This window comes from Rousettus aegyptiacus, unplaced genomic scaffold (genome assembly GCF_014176215.1).
Source record: "Rousettus aegyptiacus isolate mRouAeg1 unplaced genomic scaffold, mRouAeg1.p scaffold_m13_p_4, whole genome shotgun sequence".
NCBI classification, from domain to species: domain Eukaryota; kingdom Metazoa; phylum Chordata; class Mammalia; order Chiroptera; family Pteropodidae; genus Rousettus; species Rousettus aegyptiacus.
The window spans coordinates 132,078,018-132,093,038 of NW_023416307.1; the positions used below are offsets into that span (position 1 = coordinate 132,078,018).

Here is a 15,021-nt window from a genome sequence, read left to right on the forward strand (position 1 = left end):
TTAAGACTGTCTCTGTCACCAAGTTCTCCTGCTCTGATGTATTGAAAAGTGTTACCTGGGATCCTGGATCACCTTTTTCTCCTTTTTTCCCAGGAGATCCACGAAAGCCCTAAAAGAAGACAAAGAAAACAAAATTCTCATTAAAAAAAAATACACACACACACACACACACACACACACACACACACACACACACACACACCAGCCTTATGCTGATCTTATGGTACCTAAAGAAAAAAATGGCTTGCCTCTTCTCCGTCGAGTCCATCGATCCCATCGTCTCCCTGTTCTCCCTGTGAGACACCAGCAGGCAGCAATCAGATCAAAGGGGATCTCTGTCGCACACTTACAGGGAAAGTAATCCCATGAGAAAATTCAGTTTGAGGAGAAACTACAGTACCTCATATCCAGAAAATCCTTTGGCTCCCTGTAAAAGAGTGAACATCTCACTGACATAGCAAAGACAGAACGTGGATCCTGTTGGAGCAGGAAGGGGCTGCTTTCCCACAGGGAGTGACTGTATTTCTTTAGTGGTTTTTGGCCTTACAATCGCAAAGAGGTTACACGTGGAATTTGATTTAATGCTCAAAACTCCTTGAGATTACTAAGAAGAGAATTAATCTGCATATGAGGAAACTAACGTGTAATTGGAGAAAGGGAAAGAGGCAGGGGGAAATGGAAATGAAAAAAATGATGGAGGGAAGAAATGAAGAACAGAGGGAGAGAATGTTGTAGGGAATTTAAAATAACATCTCCAACAGAGCCTTACCTTTTGACCCTGCTGCCCGGGACATCCTGTAATCCCTTTATCTCCTGAGGGTCCAATTTCTCCTCGGCTTCCCTGAGAAAAGGTACCCAAACAGGTATCCAAAGTGACTCTTCTGCCGGAAGCTGCCAGTAGTTTACTTTTTAAGAGTGAAGCTAGCTAGAGAGCATGGGTACTTGGAGCTTTAGACAAATTCTCCCACAAACTACTAGTTCGTTTAACTCTGTTTTTCCACTCTAGTCAAACATTTTCCCCATTAATCTTCAGGACTTCCTTTCCGATATGCAATCGCACAAAGGTGCAGGATGAGGTCAGCTGCTTCACTGCCTCAGACAGCACTGCCAAAAGTTTGGAAGTCACTTCGCTTTCTAGCCGCATTTCGAACACTCCAGAAATACACGTTGGCCCTGACATCTTGCCCAGGGCCTTAATGCTGCCCTGGAAAAGTCAGCGTGGCTGATGGTACAGAAGCAAGTCAGTGCCAGGGGACTGAAGATGCACAGAAACAGTTGATGGGGAGTGACACTATTCCAAGCCAGAGCTCACCGGGAGGCCCACCAGGTTAATGTTCTCCAAACTCAGAGAACTCAGTGACGTGTGTGCATCTCCCATAAATCCTGCTTCCCCCAGGAAATATTTAAACACAGGTAAATGCTAGAGTAAAATGAATCTCAAGAGAAGGGCAATGTTGTGTTCCTTGAGGGCAGGAACCCCCACCTGTCTCTTTCCCCATGTGTCCCTTGCGCCTGACTTAGAGCTGAATGCACAGCAGCTGCTAACGATTTGCTGTAAGGATGAGTAATTTTTTAGCAATTAGCTTAATTCTCTCCTTCCTGGTAGGTGAAGGGAGAAGTGATTTTCCTTTCCTCTGCTCTGCTTTCTTTATTCTGAGGATTATTCCCAGAAAAGCAGGAGGCCTCGCCCATGGCCACAGGTTGCTGAGAGGTACAGCAATGCTGAGGCTTCCCATTGACTGGACTCCCAGCCAGCTGTGGGCTCACAGCAAAGCAGTACCTTGACAGTAGTTCCCACACTTAAAGCCCTCACCTTGCTGGCTTAGTGGGCTCCAACACTCTTCTGCAGGTACAGGGTGAGTGACTTAAAGCACTTCCCTTAGTGGTCATTTTGTAAACTACAGTCTTAGAGGAATTTATAAATGTTTACAGATGAGGAGACCGAGGGTCAAGAAGTTGAGTATTTTGTTCAGGTTTCAAACCTAGGTCCGCCTTTGAGTGCCTGTCTAAAGTCTGTGCTTATAACCACAACTTGCTGCCCTGAGCAGACGCCGGCCCTGATTCTAAGAAAATGTTGATGCAGCCTGGATACTTCTTTAACTTTTCCCACCCCCAATGGAGCCACCCATGTGGTTTCAGTTCCTCTAAATCCGTCTGCAAAATCTGATTGATGAATGGAGTGAGAATTCTGATTTTAGGGTCAAAGACTGAAATTAAAAAACCTCTGCGTACCATGTAACCATGACGCCACACTTTAGAGGGTGCTCTGCCTGCTTCCTTTTTCATGTACTAAGCACTGGGCTTCATGTCCAAAGACAGCCCCTCGCAGATAATCCTGATTTGCCCTTCATGGGGCAGACAGAAGCATGTCCACCTCCCTGCCACTGATAAAAAATGTGCAGGAAAACATGTAGGTGAGCTTGCTCCTTCCTTCCCCTAGAAACCAGGTTTAGCAAGTGCCTTGTGATTCAGACAAGGAAAAGGGAAAAGAAAAGCGACTCATTTCCCCACAAAACTGAAAAAAAAAAAAAACCCCACCTACCTCTTCTGTAGGAAAATAAAGCTTTCTATGAAAAAGGAAATCAACGTGTGTGGGGGGGGGAGTGGGTCACAAAACTTACAGGGCTTCCGTCCTCTCCCCTGTGTCCTCTGCTGCCTTTCAGACCTAGAGAACCCTGGGAAAAAAGAGAGAAAATTAAATTTTAGCCATCTTCCATCAATTCAAACTTGTAAAACCATTGGGCAAGATGAAGCCACTCCCTTCACCTGGGAGGTAGTTTTGGCAGGTGTGGCTGTGGGTTTGGGGAGAGCCTCACAACCTCGGGAGCTGCCTTATGATCCTGCACTCACCTCTGAAGCCCTGCAGAAGGCAGCCCTCCTGATGCCTACAAGGAGGCTGACTTTCGGAACCTGCCCTGTAGCTCAGGGTGGCAGGGCCAGTGCGGTGCCTGGGGCATTTGCACCAAGGACAGCAGTGGCCACCACAACTCTTTCAGCAGGCAAATTCAATAACATTTCCAAACATCCTTTTATTTCCTTCCACTTTTTTGAGAGCTCAATGAATAAGGACTTCTCCCAATGAGTTTACATATGTTTTTATTACGATCATTTCTCCTTCTGCCATGTGTGGTTTAACTGCCTCATAGCTTATTTGTGGCAAGGATTTCAGCTGAGGTTTGCTTTCCTCTTCCTCCGAGATGGTCCTAGCTGTCTGCTCAGCGAGGGGGTGGGGGGTGGGGTCAGGGTGATCTTGAAATATAACTCTAGAACTGACCTGAGCAAAGTAATGAGAAAGGAAATTGTGCTAAACAAAACATCATAACTCTATAAAAAAGTCCAAGATAAATTATCCTTCCATGAGCATGGACAACACAAGACTCAAGAGCAAGCGTTGTACTTGATCTCTTGAAATAAAACAAACCAGACTCCTTTTAATTGTGATATCTAAAACCCATTTGAAAAAGCACTTAAAAGTAAATAAAATATAAAGATATAGCTAAATTATTATAAAGTGACTGTCTTTGTGGCCACCACCCAGGCCAAGAAATAGGACACGGCTGGTACCCAGACACAGTTGCCCACACCAATCACAAACCACTCCCCACCCCCACCCCAGGGAGCATACTACTGACTTTTAGGAGAATAATTCCTTGCCTTTTTTAATACTTCACTACTTAATTATTCATCCCTAGATACTATGAATTAGTTTTACCTGTTTTCAAATTTTTTATAAATGGAATCATATCTCATGTACTTTTCTGTGTTTTGCCTTTTTTGGCCATAACTGTGTTTGTAAAATTTATTCATGCTATTGTCGGTAGCTGCCGTTCATTCATTTTCATCACCTTAGATCATTCCATTGACTAAAAATACCACAACAGACTTATCTATGCTATTGTTGTATACTGATCTTTTATAATTTGTTTTTTTTTTAAAGGGTTACTAATCTGAAATGCTATGCCCTTTTTGCAGTTCAATCACGGTCCATTGCTGGCGAAGCACAACTTCCCCTACTATTTCTAACACCTCTTGCCACCTTTTAAAAAAAAAATTTATTAATTTATTCAGGTGACATTGCTTAATAATATGACATAAATGTCAAGTGTACAATTCTATAATACATTATCATCTATAGATTGCATTGTGTGGTCACCATCCAAAGTCAAGTCTCCTTCCATCACCATATATTTGACCCAATTTACCCTCTTCACCATCCACCCCACCCTCTTTCCCCTCTGGTAACCATATACTGTTGTTTGTGTTTACGAGTTTCTTGTTTGTTTGCTTGTTCATTTGTTGCTTTCTGCTTTATGTCCCACATAATGTGAAATCATATGGTTCTTGTAACTGAATTGTAGAAGATATTTGCAAACAATATCTCTGATGAGGGGCTAATGTCCAAAATATATAAAGAACTCATACAACTCAAAAACAACAACAAAAAAAATCCAATTAAAAAATGGACAGAAGACCTAAACAGACACCTCTTCCAACAAAACGTACAAATGGTTACCTTTCAAACTGTCTAAAGCAGGTACAAAAGTATAAATCGCAAAACCAAGAAGCAACATCACAAATAAAAGGGAGTAATTCTTAATAGCAGTCTCAAAATTGCACCCTTCTGAAAGAAAACCAATAAAATGCGACTAAACCATTAAAAAAACTAAACTGGCTGCTATACTGCATAAGTCTGCACAGTTATATCAGCATTAAATGACCAAGGCAAATTCAACTACTCAGTCTCAGTCCCACCTCCACCAAATTGAGGCCCATTGAGTAAAACATTTGCAACTGAATGACACCTTTGAGCCTGGTCGTCCTTGGGTCCCCTGAGGTCCTGGAGTCCCTGGACACTTGCAAAGTGTACAGCAGCACTTCCTCTCTGCAATGTTTCCCTGGGGGGAAAAAAGCAGACTCGAGTGAGCAACAATTGTTAAGCACTTCATTACATAAGAACTGTATTCACACAAATTATAATCTACCACCTCTCCCATCAGGGGAGTGGCTGCAGAGAATAAGAGGTGCTTTTTAACTTAACACTTTAGAGAGGATGCCAGTTAGCAACTGTGTTGGCAACATACCTTCTGCAAGGAAATGACCTCTATTTATAGGAAGGACACAGGCCACATAGCTGGCCACGGGCCAAGTTTGCCACAAGACTGGTTGGTTCCTAGTTGACAATCTCTTGTTTCCTGGAATTTCTGCAGCATGAGCAGGTCGGGGCTTTTTATTTAATTAGGGGTTGGTTGGTTTTTAGTTTCCTATGCACTCATTTGGTGAGATATCGAAGGATAGAAGGGCATAAAAAAAACAAATTAGACACTCTGCTCTTTCACACTTTTCTATATACTAAAACCATGTGCTGAACTTAGGGCAAACAAAGCAGTCTTTGGAAATACTCATCGAGATGCCAATTTTGTTCCCATGACATTTTGAATAACTGGATATTTTGTTCAAAAACTCACCAGATATTGTGACAGCATTGTGCCCAGGTCTCTATTTCCAATGGACAGGTGAGTCCTGTAATCGAATCCTTTTCCAAATTCAAAGCTGGAAAACTCATCATGAGTTGTGTTTAGAGATACTACCAGCAGAGCATCAAGTCCTGTGCAACAAAATAACACATATGAAACCAAAGGAATTAATTGTACTTAGAAAAAAAGAAAAGCTACTCAGTGAACAAGATTCAAAGAACCAGAAAGGGCAAAAAAAGGAAAGAAAATATAAGTGCAAGCAGCACTCGTGATGTATGAAGAACCCAACAGCAGGTTTGCCTAAATTTTCAACATACACACTAGGCAGTGATCCCTGACTTTAGCATGAAATCTCCCAAGAAAAACTATGCAAGAGAAACTACTTATACATCTTAAAGAAAAACACTAACAAAATTGTTTAATATCTCACCACCTATTTTAATGCAATTCTTAGGCATCTGACAGCAATTCTTAAGAAAGGGCATTGTTCTTGTTCAACCTCAGAGTTTTTCTAAATTTTACTGAATGAAAATTAATGATAGTTCTCAAGTCATCGCTACTGCCAAATACCCCTGGGAGCCCAGGCCTGAGAGCCTGAGGAAAGCCGAGGGTGATTTTGGTCTCAGCTGAACTCCTGGCCATAACCAGTTCATTTACTAATTTATTCACTCACTTATTAATTACTATATTCATCTTTTCATTAAATGAATACTTGCTTATTAGGAGCCTATCATGTACTAATCATTACACCAGGGATACAGATGAATAGGACAGGTATGCTCCTTCCCGTCACAAAGGTGTAGTCTACTGGGGTGGACAAGAATCAGAGAGTTGCTCAGAGATGTGGTAAGTACCCTGAGAGGAAATGTCGGGTTGCTATGAAACCTAAAGGAGAAGCTCCTAACTCAGCTTTGGGAGATCATGGAGGGTCCTGCGAAGAACTGATGTCTAAGCTGATACTAAAGGATGAATGGAAGCTGGTCACGAGAAAGAACCAGAGGTAGGAGGTGAAAAGAAGAACTGGAGAGTAGCTGAGAGTGGGAAGAATTCTAGGCAAAAGAAAAGAGTATGTGCAAGGACTGGGAGGATGGGGCTGTGGAGTTCGTCAGAGGAAGAATGGAAAAGACCCTGTATGCCTAGAACACAGAGTGAAGCGTAAGGCTGGAGTGGGGAGCAAGGCCAGATTCTGCAAAGCCTCACAATGGGCCGTACAGTGGGAAGCATCGAAGGGATCTGAGAAAGGAAATTGACACAACTCAGCAATAAAGCAGGACATTTTGTTGCCCCTAGGGAGGTTGCCCATGAAAGCTGAGCCACAGAAGCCAGTGTGGACCTACACTCAGGAAGTCTCAAATGATGTACCCCATCTGAAAATCAGTAGAGCCTCCTATCCCTGCATGTTACTCTCAACTTCTACATTTGGCTCTCGGCTCAGCCTGAAACTATAACATGGACAGACTATATATTGAGAAGTGCTTTTAGAAGTCTGTGTAGCTATCTTTCACATGGATAATCTGAAATAATAGTAAGTGTTTTAAGTTCTCTAGAAGCAGAATCTGAGAGGAGTTTGTGTGTATGTGCTTAACTGAGGGGGAGGGAGAAGGAGGAAAGGGAAGGGGAAGTTGTAAGCAAGGATGTGTCTCAATAACATCGTCACCCTGGCCTGATTCATGAGAGACTCTAGGGTGTAAACTATCAGAGTTGACCCTGGGCTTTTCTATCTCTATATCATTGATTTCCCCAATTCCACCCCAAGATGGGATGTGGCATAGCCCCACACCGATTCCAAGTATCAGGTCATGATTCAGGTCAGTCAAGGCACACATCTGTAGAAGGTCACAGGTGTAAGAAGTTGACCATACCAAGGACAGCATTTGGGGCATAAGTGTGAGGGCTGGTCAAGGGGGATTGCACAGGAAATCAACAGCATCTGCTGCAAATAGCCAGACAGATCCCAAGGTCTAGGGCACCTGAATAGGGTAGAGCTTTGTTGAGCACATTCCATGCTTCATTATCTAAATTTCCAACTCAGTACATACCTGCTTCTCTGAGCCTGTCCGACTGATTTTCAAGCATTGTGATGCTTTCACCTCCAAGGCCATCTGAAAAGATGAGTAGCACCTAGACAAAGAGAAAAGCAGAGAGTGGGATGTTGTGAGAACGAAATAGATAATTGGAAGGGAGACACGTAAAAGAATGTGGAGATGGGAGATAGAATGTAACATGGATACCTGTCCTCGGGATGCAGATTTATCCTCGAATGTGTCCCACAGCGACTGCAAGAACTGTGCGTTCAGATGAGTTGGCCCATTGACGGTGACTTGCAGCAGGCTGTCAAATACTGATTCCTTGTAGATTTGGAACTTGGCAGGGAATTCTTGGTCATTATTCACCTTAAAGGCCACATTCACATATGTCTGTGCGCCTGCTGCACAGCTCACACCCCTGATGGAGGTGATGTCCTCTATGATGCCTGGGAGGTATGATTTTAGCTGGGGGTGACCATGGAACAACTGCTGCCCCAGCAAGTGAGTGGAGATGTCAAACCCGACCACTATGTCCACAAAGCAATCTGGAGACCAAGGGAAATGAGGCCAAATTAATGAGTAGATTAATGAGGTACAAGGAAGGGCAGACCGGGGAGAAAAAGGAGAGCAGCCATGACCCAGGGCTAAAGGGTCTCAAGTACCCAAAAAGTGTCTGTGAAGGAAGATTTAAGCTGCTCAAGCGACATATGATGTAGATGTCTCTCTAAAACAAGTTCTAACTGCAATGTGAAGTTTCAATCATGATTTAGTCTCATTCTCGGTGGCTGGCTTTCTCTTTCTTTCTGTGTGTGTTTGAGGGAGGTGGGAGAGATTGTGCATGCACGTATACTTTCTTCTTTTAATGATGACATATTATGATCCATTAACTCATATTAAATATTTGAATTGTCCTGAGAGATTATTTAATACAGAGGTCAGAAACTCAAATGGCTGCAAAGGCCAGCTGGGTAATGTAAATAGTCAAGGCGGCAGGGAGTGAAGAAAATCAATGGAGAGCAATGGCCCATCTGTTCACTGTCGAGTTCCCGCTGAGAGTAGCCACGTGGGAAAGGGGACCCAGTATTGTCAGATCATCTGATTTTTTCAAAGAAAAGCCTAAAATCTACATTTTAAATGTAAACATCTTTCATTTGTAAAAGCTGTCAACTAACTTAACAAGTTGCCCATACTGGATAGGACAAACACAGCTCAGCCGCAAGTTGCCATTTGGTCACCTCTGACCCTGTCTACTTGTTCATTTTACACACAAGGAGATAGTGTGGTTCATGGAAATTGCTGCTGCTGACCAGAATTAGACCCCTGGCTTTCTGATTCCAGGCCCAGGGCTCTCTTTACCACTGTAATCTGCCTCCAGGGTGAAAGATCTGGAGAGCTTAGAAAGACAACACACTGTGTGAAAGAAGTGGCTTAAATCCTAAGGACTCCAGAAACAGAAGCACTCTGAGGCATGTCTACATGTGTTATGCAAATTCCACAAAATGTCATCATTTACTGCTGCTTCCTGTTGCGCGGTCCTCCCCACTCCCGGCTCGAATGCACGGAACCTGAGTCCCAGATGGCTGCTCTCAGCTGGAGCTGAACAGTGCCATCCTCACCAGACGTCTGCTCTTCGTGTATTTTATTCACTCCCTGACCCTTTGACTCATTTACATTACCTACCTGGCCTTTGCAGCCATTTGTGTTTGTGTCCTCTGGAGATTAAACAATCCCTAAGGACAATTCAAATCTTTACTATATCATGATTACATGAATCCCATCACTAAAAGAAACACATGGGCACACGCACACACACATGCTCACACAGACACACACATACACCGAGTCCCTTATGAAATGGTTTAACAAAGCTAAAATAGCAAAACTTCTTATCAGCAAATGTATATTGTACTTACTTCCTACCAGATACAAGGCATTGTTCTAAGACTTCCAGAAGTGGAGAGGTAGAAATAGGAGACTGAGTTCCAGGTGCTAAGAGGGGCATAAACATTGTATTGCAGTGAGGGGACAAGGTTGACCAGAAAACACAACCTAGGGCTTCCTCCAGTCTTTGACCCTTTTCCTTATCTCTGAGGGAGCCTGACTGATCCAAAACTCCCTGGAAACAGAAAAGAGGTCTATTCTTACTGTGCACTACTCTAAAAATATGTTTTGCTAGAGCAAGCCCATAAGACATCTTGGGAAATGGAGAACTGAAAAGATGCAATTAAATAAAAACAAAGAGGAAGGGAACACTTACTTGTCTTCCCGCATCTCTGGCAGATATCCCGGACAATTCTTTTTTTCACCTCCACATTCTTTAATTTATTAAAGTCTTGAAAAGTGATGAGTTTTTCAGAATTGCCTGCTATTGGCAGAAGCTGTTCCTTATGAACAGGTCCTATGCCCAAAACCAGGACACAAATTCCAAGGTCTCTCAGGGTTTTTACGGCATCTGCCACATTAGCCCGGGGAGCCCCAGATGTGATAACAACCAAAGTTTGAGGGACACCAGCATTTCTTCTCCCACCAGCAGATGGATGGAACATAACGCTCACTTGTTTAAGGGCCAAGTCGATTCGTGGAGGCCCTTTGCTCTTAGCGACAGTTTGAATTCGAGTCTTCCACTGGGTTTTACTCAGAGAGTTGTCCAACTCAATAATTTCTTGGTAGCGGCTCCCAAACTGAGCCATCCCGATTTTCATTCTTTGAGATTGAATGTCAAAATTATCAATTAAGTCTGATAAGAAAGTTGTCATGGTTACAAATTCTGAATCAGATACCATGTCAGAGCCATCACAAAAGAAAATCACATCAGCTTCTTGAATGTTACAGACTGCAATTGGAAAAAAAAATAATTTTCCTTATGAATCATTCTAAATTTTCCCTTTACGCAAAGACTTAAATTGCTTTACTAAATACCCACATTAGTAGCAAATTGAGATAAGTTAACAGAAGAGAAAATCACCGATTGGCCCTCAAAGAGAAGGAAATACAGCAGGAAGGAGAAAGATAATAGATTTTGTTTCTAATTTTAATTATTTATATGATTCATTTGAAAAGACAACAAAAGCTACTCCGAGAAACAAAGTTTAAAATGTTTCGGTGTACAACAGGAGTTACTGTTCACGGCCACCTTATGAGGAATTATTCTAATTGCAGATACAGAAATAGAATTCAGAGGCTAAGTGACCTGCCTAAGAACACACAATTACTGTGCAGCCAAGCTAGTATCTGGACCTCGCAATCTTTTTTATTCTAAACCCAGCATTGTTTTCTATTACAAATTTTAAAAAATAATCTCATCGGCCAAGTATTAAAACTTCAAGGGGCAAGTGCTACTGGCTGGTAAAGAGGAGCTGGGGGTCTCTCCCTGAAATTCAGTGTGAAATGTCCCCTAACCAAGGGAGATGATCTATGCTCAGTTCCAATCAAACACAATGGCTGGGATCAGGGCAGTACTGAAGTGTTTTCAAAAGGTAATTGAGACAACGGGATGCCCACTATCTCACAGTTCCTTATAAGACATAGTGATGGGTTACCCAGATAGACCTTCAAGGGAGGACTTGCTGCCTGCCTGTGGAAGTGTGAGCAGCAGACAGCCTCCAGCTGCCAGCTCTTTCAGGGTCAGTCTCACTGCAGAGGGATGCCTTGCCCAAGGCCATGCCCTTCCTAAGGCATCCCACATCTCAGAATTAAGTGAGAAGGAGGTAAAAAGACCCAGTCATTTTAGTCTGATGCTGGACAACTCCAATGGGAAACACTCACTCCAGAGCTCCCTGCTGGGTTTGAAGCTTTGTCAAGCATGCATCACTGTTTTGAGTTCTAGTCCTGCCTGTCCCACTTTCCCCCATTCTTCTACAGGTGTGGATCGCTGATAAAATTCTTGTGTCCCAAATTCCATCTCGGCATCTACCTCCAAAAGGTAGGTATGGGAGATAAGAAGAAAATAGCCTCCACATTCCTAGGAGAAGACTGTAGTCCTTGCAATTTACTAGACTTGTGGGGACCCAATGGTAAACCAGAGGTCAAGCCTTCCCCAAAAGCTCATAATATTTTGACAGATATAGATAAGAAAACAGCAAATATACGTTAAGTCCTACCATCAGAGAAACAGAAGATACAGGAGTTGGGGAAAACAGTGGGGACATTGTCAGGTATTGAGTCAGGAAACTGGCGAACAAAGGCTGAAGTGTGACAAACAAGCTCGATGTAGCCAGGGGACGTGGTTTGTGGTGGGTAGAATGGTGCATGCAAAGATGTGGAGGAATTTTTAAATGACAGGAGAGATTTTGAAGAGGGGAAGGGCAATAAAATGAAATTAGAGAGGTGGGCAGGGTCTAGATAAAGCTCAGGAGTTTAAAACATGTAAACTGCAAGCAGAGCAACGATGTAGTCCAGTGTTTACCAAAGTTGAGAATGTTGGGCTGTGACGAGATGCACAGCAGAGAGACCAGGTTTCAGGGTAGGAATCCAGGGGAAGGTCAAAACATGCAGAAGAAATGAGATGGCCCCACTCCCTTGGGAAAAGTCAATTTTTTTTTCTTAGAGATTACACCATCATTCGGTATCTGAAACTAAGAAGATGAATTTATTCCTCACTTAAAAGGTAAGGGTACAGCAGTCAGACATAGTCTCACTCAGCGCAGCAAATGCTGATCTGACGCAGGACTGGGGAGAAGGTTTTGTTTGGGGTTGGACTGCTTAAAGAGATGGGATTGGGTTAACGTCAGTCTTAGAACCATGATTGGTGCTAGATTCAAAAGTAGACTTCAAATTGGCAGAGAGTAAGGAAGAAAGGAGGAAAGGAAGAAGAGAAGGAAGTTGTAGGAAGAGAGTGAAGAAAGGAAGAGGAAAGGAAGTTAGTTGATTGATTCATTTTCCAGGTTGGAAGAACTAGGCCAATATATGGCAAAGATTCTGACCTTCCAAGGAGGCACAGTGGCCCTCCCTAGATGTCTTGTCAATCTCCACTGCTTTGAGCTCAAGTGGCAAATCTCCTCCTTTCCTCACTCAACTATGATATCTCCAGCCTAACCTAACCCAATGGCATCTAATGGAATCGGCTTAGGCCCCTTCCCTCCCTGTTTCTAGCAGCCAGTCTCCATTATCCTACTTTGAATTCCCCTATACTTCCCTCTTCACTGGTGGCCCTTATCTAGAAAAGCACACTAGACCACTTGAACTTCCTATGGCCCTACGGGATGCCTATGATCCCATTTAGAGGGCCCTGGATCTTTGAAGACAAAAGTTGATCTGTTTAAACCATAAAACACTCCACTTGAATTTGGCTTGAAACTGATGCCCAATGGTTGCACCACTGAGCAGCACAAATGCAGCAGCACACATAGCCATGAAATGGTGTAAGGTGAATATGATCTTAAAAAGAGCTCCCTTCTGCCAAGAAAAGGCAACAAGATGGCAAGACAGCAAGGAATGCTTCTGAAACCTTCCATAATCTTTTCAATGCATGCTGTGGCAGGGAGAGAGGGACCTTAGGATCTTGCTTGATCAACACATTTCTTTTAGAGATGAGAAAACATGCAGCCTGAGCAGAGAAGGTTTCAGCCCATGACAGCCAGGTAACTGGCAGCCATGACATAATTAATTTTTTGCTTAAACTTTTATTGCTACCCCCATAGAAAGTTTTAAAATCACAGCTTACCCTCTTGTGCATTGGTACACATACTTTCTTGTACAGGCAGGTAAATATCTTTCAGTTTGTCGAAATTCTCTACGTGGATAGTGTTGTCTTTATTCCCTGCCATAGCCTCAAGCTCATCTTGGTTGGCCTTTCCTACACCCACTGCGTAGATGATGATGCCTTTGTCTCTTAATTTCAATGCTGTGTCATTAAGCGCATTTCGGTCATTGGATTCCCCATCGGTAATGATGATCAGCATCTGCTTCACGTTTTGCTTGATGCGGCTGCCATGTTCCTCCGTGAACAGGCTGTGTGTGCTCTCAAGAGCCTTAGCGGTGTAGGTCGACCCTCCCGTGGCCCTGCGCCTCCTCAGATTCTCAATGACTGCTGATCTGCTTGAGTGTGTATTGAGGTAGAAAAGGACCTCAGGCTGGTCAGAGTATCTGAGAGCTCCAAATTGGACTCGATTCCTGCCAACGTCCGCTTTCTTCACCAAATGGATAGTTAGGTTAATCATACTTTCTTGCTGATCTGGGTTTATGCTGCCTGAATGGTCCAGCACAAACACAATGTCTAACAGTTTAATATTTTTACAATCTGAAAGAAGAAGAAAGCAGGCATCACAGATGTTCCACAGTGCATTCTACACAGACAGCTGAGAAGGGAAGAGAACTACCACTTGCCATGAACCTACTATGTGCCAGACCCTGCATCTTGCTTACTTCTTAGAGGTGGCTGTTGCCATCTTACAGAGAAAGAAATTGAAGCTCAGAGACGTACAACTCTCCCAGCTCATTCCAAGGATATTTGTGCCTTTATCTATGTGACTCCCCAAGCAGCGGTTCTCACGTTCTGCTATGTCTCACTAGGATGCGTAATGCCTTTGCTAGGCAGGCTTTTCACTGGAGGGAAATGTCAGAAGGTAGCTCAATGTCAACATAATGGTGAGACATGACTGGTATTTTCCAAACTTGCCTACTGTTCTAAACAGCTCAGGGCTCATTGTATAGGCTAGGATTTTCATTCTGCTCCCTCTGGCTCCAGCTTCCTTCTCAGCTTCGATAGGCAGACTTCCCCGTGTGTACCATGCCTCCCCACATTTATTTGTGCTCCTTTCCCTCATCTCCTGACTTACAAACTCAGAAAAAGGAGTGGCCCCAAGTTGGAGGACAGCTAAGGCTCCTATAACCTCATCCCTAGCCCCAAGTCCTCTTTCCTGCACATTAGAAGCCAAAGGACCATTCGAGCTAGGTCTCCAAAGTATGGACTGTCACTCCTTCCTCTCCCCTCCCGCAGTAATGTAAGCACATGCCTTCCCAAGGTTGGCTTTCCCCACTTCCTACCTGCCTACCATACCTCCAATCCTTATTTCTGACATTGAGGTCTCAAATTTTCAAGTCTAAGATACTGCGGATGAGCCCGAGCTATCTCTGTAGAACCTGGGGCAATAACCCAGGTTCCTACAGATATGGGTATGCTACAGATGGGACCTCCACAAACATTACATTTATTAAAATGAAGAAATGCTGTTGATTTCAAAGGTAGAGCTGTAGTCTTAAGGTAAGCCTGTCTTAGAATGTCTCAACATTACCAAAAGTTTTGAAATCATTGCCAGTTAAGCTGTTATGAAAGACATCTTAGCACCACTGCCTAAAACTCAGAGTTTATACTGAGACATTTTATTTGCTACCTTCCTGAAATTTTCACACACATAATTCTGAAGAATGAAGCCCAGAGGTGGTCTCTATATTGCCAGGAAACAACATACAGCAAACTTACTAATGCTTTGGTTCATTCTCGAAGTTGTATCCAAAACATAGATAACAGCACATAATAGATTTAAAGACATAGGTGTTTTTAGCCTTACATGTAGATTTAC

At 43.2% G+C, this 15,021-nt stretch overlaps 1 protein-coding gene across 1 annotated transcript in view; it reads right to left on the reverse strand.

Annotated features, from left to right (window-relative positions):
- The window catches only part of COL6A5 (collagen type VI alpha 5 chain), a 95,670-nt gene that overhangs the window by 51,736 nt on the left and 28,913 nt on the right, over positions 1–15,021 (reverse strand). The window contains exons 7-17 of the mRNA XM_016140261.2: positions 13,164–13,739; positions 9,759–10,334; positions 7,706–8,046; positions 7,514–7,595; positions 5,466–5,605; positions 4,803–4,895; positions 2,622–2,675; positions 770–841; positions 401–427; positions 249–293; positions 56–109 (exon numbers count right to left, since the gene is read on the reverse strand). Of these exons, the coding sequence (XP_015995747.2) occupies positions 56–109; positions 249–293; positions 401–427; positions 770–841; positions 2,622–2,675; positions 4,803–4,895; positions 5,466–5,605; positions 7,514–7,595; positions 7,706–8,046; positions 9,759–10,334; positions 13,164–13,739 (2,060 nt within the window). The remainder of the gene's footprint in view (positions 1–55; positions 110–248; positions 294–400; positions 428–769; positions 842–2,621; positions 2,676–4,802; positions 4,896–5,465; positions 5,606–7,513; positions 7,596–7,705; positions 8,047–9,758; positions 10,335–13,163; positions 13,740–15,021) is intronic.